Source organism: Nipponia nippon, unplaced genomic scaffold (genome assembly GCF_047370975.1).
Source record: "Nipponia nippon isolate SJK-2023a ecotype South Korea unplaced genomic scaffold, ASM4737097v1 scaffold_3, whole genome shotgun sequence".
Classification (NCBI taxonomy): Eukaryota; Metazoa; Chordata; class Aves; order Pelecaniformes; family Threskiornithidae; genus Nipponia; species Nipponia nippon.
In genome coordinates, this window is record NW_028262347.1 from 4754612 (window position 1) to 4774025 (window position 19414).

Below are 19414 nucleotides of genomic sequence, written 5' to 3' on the forward strand. Positions count from 1 at the left end.
TATAAACGGCTCCCACATGAGCACTAATAATGAATAATAAGGCAAGTTTATATGAATCAAAGCGTGTGTTTTAATGGGAGAGTGGATTGTAAACAAGCCATTCACTTTTAGCGTTTGTTCTAATGTTCACGCTACATGACAAACATTGAAATAAGCTCATTTTGGTTTCAGCAAACATTGTTGCTTTAGTGAGCTTTCTCATTTGTTTGTGACAAGCTATTTGCTTCCTGCTTTTACAGAAAGCTGCAATGTACTAACTAAATTTTTCCATGAAGATGAGCTGGACTAGAGCTCCCCAGAAATTCGGTTCCTCCTTTTGGCCACAGGAAAGCAGACTGTGGCCTGATTTCTGCAGCCCTTCTTGCTCGCATCTTGTCTCTGTCCTTGTATATAAGTCTGAAGCACATCACTTGTGCATTAGATCAAAGCATCCCTGCATAACTTTGAAGAAGTCAAGCAGAAGCTGGAATGGGCAATTTTGTAGTAGAGGACTTCTCCTCCTTGGGATTTGACAGATTGATGCATTGTGGACTAGGTTCATACCAGTAACAGTCTGAGTGCAGCTGCCTGCAGTGTCCCACCTAGGCCCCATCAGCTTGTTGTAGAGCCCTCTAGTAGAAATGGACACTTCTCATACACACTCTAACACAGGTCTGATGAACCTAAAAAAGCCCACTCCTCTCTGCTTACTACAAGAAGAGCTTGGGCAGCAAGCTCAGATTCATGATGGTGGGCGAGATGAATCCCATCTCCCCATGGAACTGTGCACAGCAGACCTGCTAATAACTCAAAAATTAAGGTATATCACTGTCTCCCTGCTGTTGTTACTTGAGCTGAGCTTGTCACCACTGTCCCAGGTTAACCAGCACAGCAGCTATACCAAATTTCTCATGGCTAGCTTGACCTTATGTACCTTCATACATGGAAAGCTTAAACTGAATGCCTATGCTGGGTGCTATATGAGTGACTCAGTGTAAATGCATCAAAGGGCTTGTTTTAATGTTAACTGAAATAGGACTGCATTCTCAAAAAGAGCTCAAAACTGCCTTTTCTACACCATCTCTTCAAAATAAAACAGCCAGACTCTGTAGAAAGGAAATCTGCATAGAAATGCAATACCAGTAAATACATCCAAGCAATAGTCTCTCAGTTACCATTAGTGCTTGCAGGGAAAGCAGAAAAGGTTTAGCATATTAGATACTAAAGAGTAAAATTACCTGTATATTATGCCCTTGGAATGGAGGAACTGGAGCCCGCATATGATTTCAGCAGCATAAAACCTGAGTGACAGAAGGCACAAGTTAGAATGGATGCTTCCCAACAGGTGCTTTCAACTAGACCCAAAAAGGTGGAAACTTTGTCTCCACAGGAGCCAAAATTTCATTAAATTCCCAGAAGGCTTGGAGTGTCTCCAGGAGGCTTGGGGTAACTCGGTTTTACAGGTAACTGATGGATGATGTGAGATTCCCAAAAGCATGCCACATGGCTAACAGCCCAACTCCCACTGAAACCACTTTGCAAAATGGTAGGGATTTGGAGTCTACTCATCTTCAGGGATCTGGAAGCCACACTGCATGGCTAGCTGCATTTATTTATATGTCACTGACTCTGAAGACATGTCCTTCAGTGCCCAAGGATGTCTCCAGATCAGCTGTGGAGCAAAAAACCACCACCGAGCTCCTACTGCCTACCCTGCCTTGCCTCAGGATATGGTCTCTCTTGCAAAGAAGGCAGACCAGGTGGTGTGTGTGCCTCTTCCTTATTTACATATTTAAAGTAAATCAATGAGTTACAGTGGTGCACCACACTGCAAACTGCAACTTGCAGTTAATGCCTCAGACCTCAAAAGAGCAGCTATAATTTGCTGTGTTCAGTAGCTGCTGCACAAACAGTGGAGTGGTCCCAGCAATGGGACAGGCAGGTGGGCATCTGGGTTTGGGGACCACAGACAGTCTCCTTGGCTTGTCAAACAGACCTCTTCGCTGCTCATATTTATGACTTGCTCTTGAAATGTTATCCAAGATATGAACTAGCTAGCAGCTTGGTGGCCTTTCTCTGCAGTCTTTTTTGAGTTCGAGATCTTTGTTCTCAACATATTTCTGCCTAAAGGACACCACCACATCCTGCTGTAAAGAGGCAGCATAAGGCTGAAGCACCATTGCACAATGAAAGTGCTCTCCCAGAAGGGAATATAACTGCAGGATTGTATGCCCCTCTTGTTATACAGCTCTGCTCCCTCAGACTTCAGTGCATTGACCCTTAATTCTGAACATTCAAATGCTTTTGAAAAAATCATCAAATTAACCACTGATTTAAATGACTTTTTATTTTTAATTATTAAATAAAAATTAATTTTTATAGTGGTTTCAAAATTGACTTTTAAAATACCTTTTGTTTGCAGAAAGATTAAAAGCACCTTTCATTTATTCTAATTCTTCTATTTATTTTAATCAAAGTGAAATAAATTTTTAACTCCCTGTTGGTGTATTAATTTTTTATTTAAATTTACCTTTTGCACTTTTGATAGGTTTTACCTCTTCCCCCGCCCCCCACCCTTGAACCTTAAAGGGAAAAAGCGAAAATCCCATTACTTCTAACAAACAACAGCTTCACCTCGGATCACTGGACCAGGAACCTCAGCTTAAGCAGGTCCTGCAGCTTGGCTACAGGCCACCCAGTGTTGTAAAGAACAATATATTTGGTTCCACAGATGGCTGAAAATGCATTTGTGGGTTTTCTTTGATGGTGGGAAATCTGGAGTGGAGGTTGGATTCACCGTGTCATTATTGTAGCCTCCAATTATGGGCTGAGCAAGAACTCCATGAATACAACAAAGAGCAACCCCAGGGCTGCTGTAATTCACAGCAGACACCTGTAGGTTTCTTTAAAATGACCCTCATCCATGGGCCATGTAAACAAGGTCTTAGGCATGCTTAGGGCTGTTTATAGAGAGTGTAGGCACTTCCAGAGGTAAGATCTCAGGTGGATTGAATGGTCCCTCTGGAGCCCCTCTCTGTTTGAGGGACTGCCGTCCTGGGAAGGGGACTGATCCAGAAGCAGGGCAGCCTAAGGGACAGCTTCTATCCAGCTCAGCTCTCGGCTCTGAAGAAATGTTTGTGGGGCTATGCTGAGGTTAGTGCAAAATACAGGAGCCAGGTCACAGGCTGGAAGGAAGTCCCTGGTTGCAAGCTAAAGGATGAGCTTGCAGGCAGATGCAATGCTGATGAGGGTGCAGCAGCATTTGTAACGCTTCCAGACAGAAATAGCTTCCCTGGTTGACCAAGAATGCAAAGCAAGGTCACATCTGACTGAAATCAGCTGTGTGGATGGGCTCTAAAAAGCCTTCTGTGGGAGGGGAAAGAGGACAGGAAGAGGAAGTTACTTGCTCCAAGTCTATCTTGAGTCAGGGTGACGACCTGCATGTCTGTTCTGTTCCGTTTGGAGAGAGCTGGGCTAGAAAGTGATTCTGCTTCCAGCACAAGCATTATCCCCACTTTGCAGCTGGGTAAGGTGCAGAGAGGTCAAATGATTTGCCCAAGGTTTCCTCTACAGAACAGTAACAGAGCTGGGAATAAAATGAAGATTCCTGGTGTCTCCAGCTGCTGCCTTTGCTTCTACCATGTGTGTGACCTGCAAGTCAAAAGGTAATAATAACATCTTACGTTGCTCTGGGAAGGTCGAACTTGTGACAACTCTGGATATGGAACATGAGGTCTCCTCCGTTGAGGTATTCCATCACAAAAAACAGGTTTTCCTAGAGAATGAGACAAGATGACAATAAGGGCTGGGGAAGGGCAAGATAAAATTGAAAAAAACCCCACCCAGAAAGCACTTAAAAAGAGGAAGGAAAAGATTACAGTGAGGGTTTTGGAAAGAAAGCAATTTCTTTTTTAGATTCCTCATTTCTCCTTTGTTCTCTAAGCCTGTATTCACCCTCTCTGCTCTGACTTGTATAAACAGCATTAGCAAACATTGCAAATCCACTTAATAACCAGCTGGTGCCATTGATTTTTACCAGTAGACCTCAAGGCTTGCTAGAAGGGGATGAGTGACTCTGCAGTGCCAGTGTTACAGAAGGGCAGATGAACAAACTTCCTAGGGAACTAGTGGGAGAGGCAGAAGTAAATCCCAGGTCTCCTTTGGTCCCCAGCCCAGTGCATTGTCCATCCAGTGGAGTGATCTCAAGCTGGTCTTACGCATTCCTGCACATCTTTTGTGGAGGCACATGGGTCTGACCTTCACAAGTTATTAGAGACATCGGCCAGATGCTGCAACCTGTTTTAAGCAGACGCTTGATTTTAAGCCTGGGAGCTGCTCTGTTAAATAAAGCAGGATGTAACTTGCTAGTGGGAAGATTCATGAATTAATCATATTTCTGGATGCCCATTGAGTGCTTGCATGTCAGAGAAGACTGGAAAAAGATCCGGTCCTTGTCCCCAGTTGCATGCAACCATCAGCTCTTCTACCAGGGTAGTGGAAAACTCTCCTCCTGGTACATAGGAAGGATGGGGGGAATCGCTGTATTGAATGAAGAGCAGAACAGATCATCAAGGTTTCCTTTCCAGTCCCTGCTGTACACCACATTGATCTCCTTGTTGCTTCATGAGCCATAACTTCACCACCAGGCCCCCACAGAAGCTGGAGACTGATTCAGACCAATCCCTTCCACATTGAATTGCACCTACAAAGCAGGAGGGGTGCCTTTTTCTGGAAGAAGAGTATCTGTGCAATAAAATATGCTCCTAGTTTAAACTTCTGTTTCAGGAATTTCAGCTTTTGTGCATAAATGCAGGGATGTAGTATTTTTTTTCCTCAAAGCCTCTCTCTGTTCTGTACACATCTGAAGTTAGTCATCTCCAGGCTGTGTTGAAGTTTATGAGTATCTTCCCTTTATTGCGTATTGCCCATCACAATTTTTTTCAGGGAGAAACAGAGTTCTTTTCACTTATATTTTTAACAGTCAAAGGAAGATTTTTATCCATAAGATCTAATGTAAGCATCTCTGGCAGCAAGCCAAGATCTGGCTATTTAAAAAACCAACACTGTTTGTTCCTTTCAAATAACAGCTGTCTGCTCTAATTTGTGTAATTTCTTTAGCCAGATCCATTTAATTACAGTACTCTTATTTAAATGGATGTCTGGCTGGAAAGCCCACCTGTCATCCAACAAGCACAGGGCCAGATCTGGCCTCCCAGGGAAAGAATACAAATTTTGCCAATAAACCAAATGGGTGCAGGTTTTCAGTTTGAAGGTATTGCATCTGTAGAGGTCTGTGCACATAAGTCAGTTTAAGCAAGTAAGAAGGCCAAATGGAGATGGGGAATTTAGTACAGAAATGCATAAATCTTGGAAGCAATGTGAGCTCAGGAGCCCATTCAGCAAAACACTTGAACAGATGCTCTTTGTGAAGGTACACAGGGATGTGACAAGGTTTAGCTAACAACAGAAGAGCAGCCGCATGTATCACACTGGGACAAAAGAAACCTCATGGGTTTTCAAATGGACCAGACTCAGCTTCAATGGGACTGGGAAGCAGAAAACCCCTGGTTTTCCCTGGGAAGTCCACTGAGTTTGGCTACACCTTATCACACATCTTTAAGCGTAACTTGAAGTCCATGTTTATTCAGCCGTCATATTCTGCTTGCTCATGGATTTGAGCAACCATCTGATGCACCTATTTAATTGAACTGGGGACTCTAACTTGAAACTGGGGACTTTGGCAGCATCCTTCTGCCATCTAAGGAAAGAAAAGGTGGACAACCTCTCAGATTAATTGGCATCCATAGATCATTTTATGAACTCAGTTGCTCAACTGTCTAAAGCTATGAAGCTGAAGAATACAAACTTGACTTAGGCATGATTAATACCGAAGTTCATGGTCTACCAGGTGCTACAGAGTGGTACATAAATGCTGTTGAAAAGAAAGATGGCATCACCCTGAGTTTTCTGCTCTGAGACTTGGAAATTCCCCTTGCTTTTCACAAAGGTCAGTTGTCTGGAAGAGTCCGTGGAGAAAAATTGCTTGAGATCAGCCCTAAGTACATAATTATGAGTTCCAAGATGTAACCAAGCAGTGCAAGCTGCAACCAATTATTGGAGACAGCTTCTTAAGACTGAGATCTACAAAGCCGTAGAACGTTAAAAATGGGAAGTGGCAACACCCGTGCTTGAAACTACTGAAAATTCAACAGTGTGCTAGAGGTTAAAGGGTTAGAATGGCACAGAGGACGTGTTTGCAGACAGGCTCCGACCTACACTTCCTTTTGTCCTGGGAAAGTTATCCGATGGCTCCTGTCTGCTACTGCCAGGCTCTGAAGTCTGTCAGCACCTGGAGCAGGTACAAGTGGGTTAAATGGGTATTTCTCAAGATGTGGCAGCTGGGATGGCATGACTTTATCATGCCTTTATCCCCTATGACAGTCTTAGCTCAGGGATGCTAAGCAAACAAATAGGAATGCTGTTCCTCAGTGTTGAGACCTGTACAGCTCTGAAGGAGGCTTGGGAAGGGCCCCTCAGCTTTGCCCTGCCTGTCTGCCTTGCAGACAGATGACAGACAACTTGCTGACCTCCCGTGAGAGCATCCTCGGGTAGCAAACACTGAAGTCAAACTTCTGGTCATGGTTCCAGACTTGCACAACAGAAGAGAATAAGTCTGGTCTCCTGACAGAGTTTGGGGCCATCTTTTACAACCACAGAGCTCAAGGAGGACTGTAAAGGCATTTCCTGCACTCAGTGGTGGACACCACCCCAGGGCAGTTGGCACTAGTTGTCTTGTGGACATCCATATATCGGCCATTCCCTACTTCTAGATCATCTTCCAGGGGCCTTCTCCATTGCAGCAGAGGGAACATGACAAACCCCTCTGCGAGTGGATGAAACGCCCTTCCTACAGCAGACAGAACCGTACAACATGATGTTGTACAACACAGACACATCCAGGTGTGCATCCTGCACACAAAATAACATTGTTCCCTAGTTGACTCAATCCTGCCAGGTGCTGAAAGACTTGATTAGTGCAAGAATTCAATTTCTTGCCCTATGAGTCCCTCAGTGCCTGTGCTGAGCTGAGCTCCTCTCTGCAGAGCCACCTCCTCCCTCTGCCTCTCCAGCACACGGCAGGGATGGAGTTAAACCAACCTGCTTCTGTTCTGAATGCAACTGCTGTGAGAATGAATAGTCACTATCGGAGATGCTTTCAACTTTATAAACAATGAGTATAAAGCAGGCAGCATTTAAATTGATCTTTTTTGAAGGTACATCCTATAACAGGCTCTTAAAATCCTCAAACCAGCTGGAAGCCCTCCAGAGCACTTTTCTGCAGAGATTTTCAGATTTTGTTTTCTTTGCATTTGAAAGCACTTGCATACATACAAATACACAATTTAACAGCATTTACTGAAGAGCAAAAATTCTTCTTCCCAGGGCTTCCAGGAGGATGAATATCGGAATAATTAATGCTGCAGGACTGTGTGGCTTTACCCTTATTTAGAGCAGTTACTCTAGCAAATGGCTCCATATGGAGAAGGCTCACAATACACATTTAGTGACCTAACCCCACTGCATGCCCATTGAATTAGGTTTGGCCCTTGCCAAGAGAAAGGTTTGACACCACGCAATTCCTGCAGCTGATCCTTGTCTTCTGCAGCTGATTCTTGTCTCACATTTTCATGAAGCTCAGCCCAGCCCAGTCTGGGTGCTCATCCATGCTTTGGATCTATTTTATTTCATGGGACAGATGGGAGCCAAAGGCCTCTCAGCCCTTCTCCACCCCACCATCCACTGAGTGTTGCAGTCCCATCACAGCATCCCATCCAGTGGGAAAGCAAGCAATGCACGTGCTCCTCATTGTGTCTGCTCCCATGAGGAACAGCTAACACAGGGTCACCCCTTGCTAGTAGGTGACCATAAGAGGTATTAACATTGCTATTTGCACCATCTGGGGACAAGCAAAGCTAATTTGTTACAGATTAAAGCAACCCTAGGTTAATTTTGTTCTCTGGTTTAAAGACTTTTTTTTTTCCTGCTTGTGTAATATCAGTCTGTCTTCTGGAGATGGCAGCATTTCTTACAGCTGTCAAATAATTCAGTCCGTCCCTGATCTCATGATTTATTTTTTGTTCTAGTCTTTCCACTGTCAGCATATTTGACTGCATGTTAAACTGCTCATTTGGGACGCTTAGCTTTGTGTGCCCATCTACTTGGTAGAAAGCATATGAATATATTTATACACATATATAAAAATACATATGTGTACATAAAGGTGCAGACATGGCTGGCAATAGCTCCTTTCACTTGAGTTCTGAGATCCCAGGACCCTTCATCACAGCTCAGAGCAGGCAGAGTACATCACTCACAGTGGTAAACTGAGTTATTATCAGCCCTGTCTTGCAAGAGAAAGTGGTTTTCCCTATCAGTATTGCGTGGGATCTTGGAAAGAGACTAATTTTCTCAAGGCTAGAAAAAATTTCTGTGAAAATTTGGGGATAAAAAAAAATCACCAGACCAAACCCAAAAAGTAGTGAACTTTATGAAACATAAATATTTTATCAGCTGAAAAACAGGGGGAGAAAGTAATGTTTTTATTTTAAGAAGTCAAATTCTTTTCAGGACAAAGAGCAGCTACACAGCAGACTTTTAGAAATCTCAGGCAAAGCTGAATGCATTTTGGGCTGATTTTCCTCAGAGCTGGACAACAGGAAGGCAATTAGAATATGTATATTTAATATGTCAATCTTCTATCACTTAAAAAAACTATTCTTGTGAGCTGGCCCCCTCTTTTCCTTGTCAGTGCACTCCACCTGTTCATACCACATGGGCTGACACCACCTAGAAGTGTCTTGTAAAGACTTCATTTTTTTGATGTTATAATTACAGCTGCTCACACCTTCTCTGGCAGAACCTTGTTGAAATCCCAAAGCTCTGCTGAGACACTGCTATTTCTACTGAACCACGTTGAAATTTTGGCCAGGATTGAATGAGACCTTGCCATCTTTCCTGTCTGCTGGCTGCAAGAGGTAAAATCCTCAAAGCCTCCTTAAACTTCCCAGTTCTTCCCCAGCTTTCCCATCAGCTGGCTCAAATTTGGCCAACTAGCCTTGAATCAGCCGTTTCCAAGCTGACTTATCCCCCACAAAATACTAGGAGGATGGAGACCTAGAAACCTTGAAGCTTCAAGATCGTGTCTCCCAAATGGCTGAACACCAATGCAAGGGATGGTTTGTGCAAGCAAAAAATCACTCTGTTGCCCTGTACTCCCTTCCTTACCCTTCCTTCCTGGTCAATGCCAAAAACTGGATGCTGGCTAGAAAGATATCAGGTCTGACCTCATAGGACGCCTCATCCTGTGACCAGGATTTTTGTTGTGCCTTTAGTTTAGTCCGTCCAATATTTTGTTGTGCTTCAGTGGTTTGGCAGTGCTGGAAGTCAAGGCTTGCAACCTCACCTCCCTGCAGGGTCACTTCTCTTGCAATGCATCAGCATCCTGCAGCCATGCTGTGGTCAGAGAGGATCCTGAATTGCCTGGGGAGGGTATATGGGCCTGATACAGGGCTGCTCAGAAGGTCCGTGGCACAGCCAGGCAATGGAGCTGAACATCGAATGGGTGTGAAACATGCATGTGCCAACCTATACACTCCAATTCAGGTCAAGTAATTCATCCCCATCCCTCTAATGGCAAGGCAAAGATAGAAGAAAACTGAAAATGCCCTTGGAAAATCTTGCAGGAATTGCAGTTTCCTCCGAGGAGATATTTTAATGAGAAATCTCCTGAAAATACTCATGGAAAACACTTAAGAACCTAAGAATTTTTAAATTGGGATCACGGTCCTTATTTACAATCCTTTTCTCCTTCCTGACAATGTAAGAGATTTTAAAGTCAGTATTAAGCACATTAAAACAACAGAGCATGTGAAAATGGCTCACCACCGGGAGTTTGAAATGATACAATACATTAGTAAAGCAAGAAAAGACATGTTTCTGTAAGATTTCCTTTTAAATTGCAATAAAGATTACTTCTCTTTTGGGTTGAGATAGTCTTCTGTGTTGCTATCTTGTGCTGCAAGCCAAAATGCCTAAGGACTTAATTTGCATTTAGGTAAAGGCTGTGAATAAAAATTTGATCAATGAAGTAAAGAAACAGTTAGAAACAAAAGTCGCTTTCAAAAAGGGAAGGCTTATTTTTATCACAGAAGATCAGTGAAATGCAAAAAGAAGAATAAAACATAAGCACTAGGATGTTATGTTTTGGCATTACTAATTTTGGGATTTCACAGAATTATAAACATGTTTTTCCTCCTCTTTAACATAACAGTGTCCCTTTAAATCTAATACAACAGAACAGCTCTCTGAGCTTGTTGTTAAAATTCACACCATATAATTATGTCAGCTGAATATCTGGATGCAAAGATTACTGCAGTAAAATAAAACAGTCAAGTTCAAAAACAGATCAGGAAAAAAAACCCCACGTGTTTGAATTTATCCTCATGTAGGAAAACATGACAAGTATTCTGAGTTTCAAAAGCACTGATCATTCAGCCTCTGCAAGAATAAAAAGGAGCATTAGGTGCCTGGTGCCTACAAAAACCTGTCTGAAGGGCTGTCAAGCTTTATGTATTTCAACATTCACTGATTACCTGGGTTGAGACCAGGAAGAAACTCATCCCAGAGCTCAGAGAACTGTCAGCAGATTATATGACTTTTTTTCCCTCTGGAGGTATGGGGACTACTGAGGTTCTTGTTTCAGTGTAGGAATATTCCTGTTTTTCCTGTCCTTTGCAGAGGCACTCAGTACCTGAAGCAGCTCAGAAACGTTGCAAGTCAAAGCGTTAGAGATTCAGGACAGCATTGACACATGCATTTCTGTTTGAAACTACTTATCTATCCAGTGAAACCTTAAAAAAATTTTTTTTTCAATTGAAAATTCAAGTTTTCAATATTAAAGTCCAGAGAGGGACTACACAGCAGTGCCCTGGCTTCTAAAATGATTGCTCTAAAGATATTACGACTGAACTACGCTGTCCTTTGAGCTGTGGAAGACTGTCCATGGCTTGTCACAGCTCTCCTGCTCTGAATGATTTTCATGCATTGAGCAATCGCCGCTTGGCTTGCAAAGGTCAGAGGAGAAAAACATAAGCTAGAAATCAATCACATCCCAGAGCTGCTTTGGCCTGGGCAGCCACGTTCCAGCTTCTGTATCTGTGAACTTGAGGGCAAAATGGAGAGATCAAATAACTTTAAAGTGGCAATGTTGACTTGAGATGAGATGGATGGAGATTCTTGCCATATGTCAAAAGGGCAATGCTGTGATACTGCCCATGAGACAGTGTAGGAAAAGATCACTTGAGTTTTTGAGCCTGGCACCCATGAATTTTTCAGGCACTTATTGCTTTTCCATCCTGCAGGTTTTCCTTGCCCCAGCCACAGCTGGAAGCACAGTCCCCCCCCTTAAATGGTCAGTAAATCCCATCTGGCTCCTGGCATGACTCCGTTCAGTCTTTCATCTTTTTGCTGTGGTCTCATGAGGGAAGTGGACACTTGCATGCATGCACTGCCTGAAACCAGAGCTGCAGACTGCCACTGCTGTATCTATCCCGAACCTGACCTTCGGCTTCCAGACCAGCATTGGACCAGGGCTGGACCACAGACAACGCGGTTCTGCTGCTGCATGCAAGTCAGCTGCTGGCATTAGTCAACTTCTGCTTGGGCACCTGGAGTCACAGGCAGCACAAAGGGCTCTCCTTGGAGTATAAGCTCCCTCGTAGAGCTGTGGCTGTTGTGAATATTTTTAATTATTTTTAATATTTTTTAATTAAGTCTTGTTTTTCTTTGCTTTTGGAGTTGGGTCATTTATATTTTCCTCTGAAATCTAGCCTAAAAAAAAGAGAATTAATTCCTTTCCTCTCCAGGCAAGGATCCATTCCCAGGACATGCTGTCCTCACTCACAGTCCTGAAGGGGTTAAACATGAAGCCTGGGCTTAGTGTCACATCGCCTACGGTAGTTCACAGACGTTCCCTGTTATAAATTTAATCTGTCTTTAAACAGGTGCTACATCCCACGGGTGACTGGGATATACTGCAGAGGTTATATTTGTTTCTCCTGAGCCTGCAGAGGCAGCAAGCCTCTTGCTGAGCAGATCCTAAACTCATACCGAGCAGTATGTTGCATCACTAAATCCTGAGACTGAATGGAGACTGGGAGCGTCCTAACAAAACCCTGAACAAGCAGCCTTGAGAAAGTGATATTCCTCTGAACTTGAGCTTTGGGATAGCAAACACCTCTCAGGAGTGGTTTGAGTAGGTTGGACAGACAAGACAATCTCTCAAATTTCCTTCCACCATTTTTTTCTGTGCCTTGTGTGTGCTTTAGTGTTAAGATGATTGGTTGTGGCTGTAGAAAAGGTTCTGGAAAGCTAATCAGTTGGTGGTTTGTTGCCATGTAGGGCCATGAAGGTATATACATTACATAAATGTCACTTCAATTTTGGTTTGGAGTCCTAAGCAGGATTTCAGATGAAGATACTTTGTGCTGCCCCTCTGAACTGCAGCCTTCACCACCAGTGGTCCTGCATGAATTAGGAAGAATCTGATGTAATTTAACAGTAACTGGGGGCAAAGAAGATTCCCAATGTGAATGACGGCATGTTTATTCTCCATAACGAGAGTTTCTTGAGTTAGCTCTGATCCAGGCTAGTCACTGCAGCATACCACTTCATGGTTCAAGAGATTCAGATAACATCAGTGTGGGCACATCTGCACCCTGGCTGTGGATGTGGCCTTTGCACATCCTTGGCCCAGGGTACCAGGACACAGATTTTAATAGTGGGTCTCTGCATAGCCACATCAGTCAGCCTTGGATGCCATAATCCTCAAATGCACCCCCAGGTTAATGTGAGGAAGGCAGATGAAATTTCTAGAGCCATTTCCCAAGTGGTTAACCTGAAGATCCCTTCCCTTAACACCACCTCATGTTCAAGCTATTCCCTAACATCCAGGAGACTTAAGCACTTCACCAAGTATCTGTATCTCAGCAAAGCATCCTCAGCCCGTGGAGGAAGGTGACAGATCCTTGTCTTACCTTGGTCTGGAACGTACAGAAGACATGAGTGAGGAATGGGTGCTCCCAAGCTAAGGAGAGGACTCTCTTCTCCACCATCGTACATTCAACATCATCATCCATCAGCACCACATCCTTCTTCAGGGCTTTCACGGCGAAGTACTGGTCTGTGCTCTTCAGCTCGGCGAGGAACACCTAGGGTGGAAACAGCTGCTCAGAAAGAGCAATGCTTTTCTCTCAGAGCTGGCAACAGTGTGAGGATGGGAACTGAGCTCTGAGGAATTCACTAGGGTAGACCTTAAAAAAGCTGATGTTTAAAGCCTAATTCTGCCATTAAGACCTTGTAGACTTTGAGTTTGTTCCCCACACCCAGAATAGTTTTATGAAGCTGAACCCCGGGGAAGGATGAGAAGGGTCTTGGTGGTTACAAGAGCAGGGGTTACATGCGCATATGGACAGGACATGTCAGAGAGCCAAACACTTCTGATAACAGAAACCATCTTTATGCAAATGCTCATGAGATACATTTCCTGTTTTCTGACTTCAAATAACAAAACATAGAATGTTGCTTTGTCAACATGTGAAATGCAAATGCCCTTCACCAGTTCTTCAGCAGGTGTAAACTGATGTCCACCAGTCGTTAGACTGATCTATATCAGATGTGACTTTCTCCCCTTCCTCCCAGTTAGCAGGAGGCCTGAGCAAACAGGCTGGGTCCCCTGTGCTTCTGCAGGACTTCTCTGAGAAGAGCAAAACACATCCCAGAGGAGTTAGGACCTCTATCTGTTTTTATGGGCAGGGAAAATGAGACGTGGAGCAGCAGAGAAGGGTTTTCTAGAGACCACAGAGCAAAGAAGCCTCCACTGGAAGGCAGTGCCAGTCCTGATCTTTACGCTAACAGCCTGTCAACGCTGTTTCCCATAGACTGAATAAATACGTAAGATTCATCAAAGAGGTCTTTGAAGTTCTCTACCAGACACTATTTATTGAGTAAGCTCAGACACGTTTTAGTCCTGACAAAAGTTTTATTTTCCCTTTTGGCTACTGCTGCATTTCACTTTGTAGCACTAGACAGAGAGTAGATCCTAGAGCCTCCCTCTGTCTCTGCAGTGAATGACCAGAAATGCTAACAGTGCTGATGCTGCAGGCACCCTTTTTACCCCAGTTTTTGTGCAGGGCACTGTTCTCCCGGGGAAACTGGAGAACACAGTACATTTATGACTTGTCCTGTGGCTTCCAAGGTGCAGGTAGGCAATGCTAGACCTCATGCAGAGGGGCCTTTGTCACAGGTCTGGCCCTCAACCTCCCTGGTCCATGCAGAGCTGGAGAGACCCCTCAGGCACAGAGATCTGCACACCCTGTCCCCTCTGTGGGGAAGTGAATCACGCTCCAAGCAAATAAGGGCACCAGGAGCAACACCTACATAGGAAACTTGTGGGTGACGTTTGTTGCAGAAGGGCATGAAATAGCCCATCCTCTCCACACCCACATGGTGCACTGCAGAGAGATGTAGATGCCTGCAGGCTTAGAGGGTCCATGTTCACACAGGGGGCTGAAGCAAGGTACAGATTCTGCTTCAATGGAGGTATTCAAGACTTGCCTAGACAAACCCCTGAGCAACCTCATCTGATTAGACCTGTTTTGAGCAGCAGGTTGGATTAGATGACCTCCAGAGGTCCCTTCCTTCCAACATAAATGTTTCTATGACATCTGTGCTCTTGAGTCCAGGGCTCTGGATTTTGGGGTGTTCTGGCTTAGTTCTAACTGAGATGCCTCAGCTCTGCTTCCCATGCAAACTGTAGACATGCCAAGTATTTTCAAGTATGGAAAGCCAACACAGCAAATATTTCACCAGTTTAAGAATTGGCTGCAGCTATTGCTCCAGCTCACTTAGCAGGCAAAAAGCAGCCCTTCTTTAAGGCACAGTTTCCACCTTGGAAAGATGTGGGATCTGAGCAATGTGATACATAATGATACTCATTCTCCTTATTGGCTGTGAAAATACAGTGGTGAGTTCCTCTGAAATTGCTTCATGCAGCTCTGCACTGGCACTGAATAACATGAGTCCCCTTCCAGGGGACATCTGCAAGAAGGAGGAACAATCCACAATTCATCAAGATTAATGAATCCACTGAAAACAGGTGGTTCTTGTTTCAAAAGCACAAATTCTTGGCTGTTGCAAAATTTGCTTTACGCTCCAGCACAGATTGGAGCTGGGAAAGAGCAGTTAGCATTCCCAGCTGGGGACCTGCTGCTCTGGAGAGGGGAGGTGATCCACACTCAACTTTTCAGCTAATGCTCCTGCCTGCCTCCAAGCTTGCTCAGCTAGGTTGGCAGGAGTAGCTGCATGAAGGGGGACAGCACAGAGATCTTTCCCACTAGCTCTCTGTGGATGCCCAGACTCCATCAACCTGCACAGAAGGGGAAGCTGCAGCTTTACTTAGCTGCTTTCCTCTCCTGTCTTGGGCACTCATGAGACAGCAAACAAAGGGGTAGAGGGAAGGGCAAGGAAGATCTTTGTCTTAGGCAAGGAGAAGACTACGTTCAAGACTCAGCCATGCCAGAACGAGGGTTCTTTGAGGGCTTGGAGATGTTTTTTCCTAAGTAGCCTTGAAACCACATGCTATTTAGTGCCATAATAAACAATATGCAGACCTATGGAGTAGCATCTAGTCCTCTGATGCTTACCTTGCCAAAACTGCCCTTCCCCAGCATCTTGTGCAGGACAAAATCTTCAATGGTTAGTTTTAGCTGCACTTGGTGCTTTTCCTGCTCCTGGGGCTGTTCTCCCAAGTCTGTCTCTATTAGAGACTCCCCCTTCACTGTGCCCTCCACCGGAGTCTCCCAGGAGATGCCCTGTGGCTCTGCAACACACATCAAAGCATTCAAATAAACCCCTGGAAATGAGCAGAAAATCCCCAGAACACTTACAAGTATTATGTTTATAGGTTAAAAGGGTATTTAAAATAAATGGAAATGTGGTGGCCACATCTACTAAGTAGATTGGCTCTGCTCCCACATTGCTTTCTCTACGGAGCAAATTTTACTCCAGTGTAACTCCACCTTCTTCAGTGGCATTGCTCCCGCTTTACAAACTCTTTCATCTGTCTTTCTGTTTTATGGCAGCAAAACATGACCAAACCCTTCATTTCTGGCCACCTGTGTTCTTCATTCCTTTTTGCTGGCTGCCATTATGATGTGGTGCTATTTTTTCAAGGCCTTTTCAGGACCCTTGGCAAAGCTAGCATGTGAAAAGATGGGACAGCATTTTCATATTGGGTCCCTGCGCTGGATGTGAAGCTCTGATCAAGTAGTTCAGCTGTCCTGGAGTGGAACTACTCAGAGTTTCTTCAATACTCCATTCACTTGGAAGTACATGAACTTCCAAGAGATTCTGTGCCTTACTGGATTTATCCCATGTACTCAAGTGCACATTTGCTGTACTGTCCTAAATTGCTGAACAACAAGAACACTACTCAGCAGACAAAGATTTGAAACCATTTGGGGCTTTACTCATTCACATCAGCATAGACAGTTCTACTCGTAGAAAGAAAAGAAAATAAGCACAGATGGGGACATCATTTATTTCCCCTTGGGGGCCAAAGGACAGTGTCCCCTTAGCTCAGATGGTACCAAAACCAGCCTTTGAGGCTTGGTAACCTGGTGCTGCACAGTATCAACCCAGAGCACTGGTATAATGTGGCTCTGCCGTGCTTTAACTGGTGCCTTCTGACATTTTGCTTTAGGTCCAGTTTCCAGGATATTATGTCCACACAGGGCAGTATTAACCTGCACTGAGAAAGTGGATGATGGTGGGGCCTGGGCTCTCAGCTTGGCCTTTGGTTACGGTTGGAGCTGAGGACCCACTGTCCCAGTCCTTGCTTAGGTTTAAGTATTGCTTCACTTGTACTCTTCTTTTTTCCCTCCCCTTTCTGGCAGATGCATTTTAAAGCTTGTGGGAGGCAGAAAACCATTGTGTCAGTGCCATCATAGGTCTGCTGCAGTTACAGTACAGTTCTTGGAGGGTTACCATGAACCATGAAGCTGCAGGGGTCCCGAAATGGCCTTTTACGTGGGCCATATGAGTCTAATGAAAGATGGTGACATTTGTACTCCTAATATCCAGAGTTTTGTGACTCAAGCACAAAGCAGACAAACAAGGGTTCTCCCCAGGAGACTGTAATTTTTGTTTTAGGCCCCTCAGCCCCCAGTAGCTTTGTCCAAGGTCTGTTAATCAATGGTCTTCCCTGATCTCTCATTCACCCTCCTAAATGTCTGCTTTTGTAGCACAGAGGGCCGTGACACCTAGATCAGCTCCTGGGTGAAAGAAGTGCAGATCTGTCAATGGTTTTCAAAGGTACTGGATGTCAAGCCCCACTCAAAAATATGAAATCAGAAAGAGAATTGGCCATGGTGGTCAGAAGGACTCCCAATCTCCTGTTTAGAGCTTGGTTTCTCTTTAAAGTTGTCAAGTTTCACAGCCTATGAGTCCTATGAAGGGAATAAGCACATTATTGCCAGTGGAGGTATGAGTTGTGCTCAAGTATTGGGTCAGAAAGAGAGTTTAGGGGTTAGCTGAATGAGTGGTGGTTGGTGTCTCATGTCACCAGAGGTCAGGATGGCATGGGGCAAGTACAGGTTTATAGAAAGGAAAGGCTGAGATCTAGGGTATCTGCCATGCCCAAGTGATGTGGCTGGGAAGAGTTGTTAATATCCTGGGATGAGAAAGGGTATGTCTTGCTCTAGGCTGGAAAGATGCATGAAAGATTCAATGATTCAATGACATAATAAATTCCCCATCCTTGTCATCTCCATCTAACCATGTACAAACCAAAAAATTAACAAAGCCTGCTGTTCCATATCACTAGGGAAAACTACCTTTTTTTCCTGTTGTAGATGCTGGCAATGCCTGAAGCGGTGTTACCTCCTTCACAGGAACTGGGAAGCCAATTTCAAGAGGTCCATCCCTGGAGATCTGTTCAGTGTCACGCTGACAGCGAGCCTGGATTACAGAAAACAGCAAATGACTTTTGAGCCAAATGTCATGTTCTGAGCTTATGGACTCTGTGGCTTCTTGAGTGTGACTGTCACAGAAGCCAAGATCTAGAAGAGGTCTTTGCTTATGAGAAGAGCATCTCTGTACCTAACATTTAGGGGTTTGGTAACCTAGAGGGACCCACAGCCTTCTGTGAGATGTGTGTGGGTGTTAACAGGTCGTTGTACTGTCAATATTTTGTACTGCCAAAACAGATACCCTATTTTGCACAGGGGTCTGAGTCCCTGGCTATCCACACAAAGGGCATTTTAAATAATAACTTCCTTCCCAATAGTCCTCTTTCTTTGAAGAGAAATCCTGAAAAATACTAGAGGCTGGAACATGCTGCAGCTTCATCCCTGTACAGTGTCTGGATGTCACTCTGAAGAACTCCTTGCACCAGGATGTTGCAGAAGGCAAGAGTTTGTCTGGATTCAAGGGTGATGAGACAAAAGCATGAAAGATAAATCCTCTGAGGGCTACTAAACACTAAGACTCCACCTATGGCTCAAGAAGACCCCAAAGCCTAAATTTCTGGAGATTAGAAGAGTATTTTGGGGAAAGTATCTAGCGTTTGCCCTCTTCACCTCTCAATGGTGACTCCAAGTATACAGTGCGAGGAGCTGTAGAGAGACAGCAGGTAAGAAATAGAGAAGCAAGAGCAGAAAAAACTCCTCTTTGGAGGTTTGGCAGCACAACCTATCACATAAAGGTGTGAAATATGAAGAGCTAAACTTGGTAGATAGACCTCAGGAAGGTACAGAAGGAAAAACACCTACTGTATGGATGAAGATGTTGCCTTGGGATACTTGAGTAACCTAAATATAGAGGACTAGGTACCTGCTGATTTTGTCCCTCTCTGAGGTTACTCAAGAGCTGAGAGGCATCCTAACAATCCTGATTTTGAACTAGAATCTCTAAATTTTTTTGTGGTTTTGGGCTTGTGACAAGTTATTTTTCCTTCTTTTAATTCAATTTTCTGTGTTCATACAGTGTTGCTTATATGACAGTAGTATGTAGATCCTCTCCCCAAGGACCAGATCTCTTCATGAGAGTCCATGCTCTGGGGAGTTTCATTCCAAACAGAGAGTCACAGAACAAATTGCTAAGTCACAAGCATGGAGCAAGGTAGTGACAGCCAAAGGACTCAAAACAAATTCCTCTCATTATGCCTTGGACCCTGTTACACAACCTCAGTTACGAACATAATGTAACTACAACTGTACCGAATCAGAGGAAGAGCCCATCCAGGTCATGTCCCATCTGCAACCGGGGTCAAGCAGACACCAGGTAAAGATATAAGAAGAGTGCAGGCATGCAAAGTCAT

General features: G+C 44.2%; 1 protein-coding gene across 1 annotated transcript in view; it reads right to left on the minus strand.

The window, feature by feature from the left end:
* PRKCQ (protein kinase C theta) overlaps positions 1 to 19414 on the minus strand; it is a 66603-nt gene that overhangs the window by 14083 nt on the left and 33106 nt on the right. The window contains exons 12-16 of the mRNA XM_087766628.1: positions 17931 to 18054; positions 15741 to 15916; positions 13074 to 13247; positions 3663 to 3754; positions 1218 to 1280 (exon numbers count right to left, since the gene is read on the minus strand). Of these exons, the coding sequence (XP_087622754.1) occupies positions 1218 to 1280; positions 3663 to 3754; positions 13074 to 13247; positions 15741 to 15916; positions 17931 to 18054 (629 nt within the window). The remainder of the gene's footprint in view (positions 1 to 1217; positions 1281 to 3662; positions 3755 to 13073; positions 13248 to 15740; positions 15917 to 17930; positions 18055 to 19414) is intronic.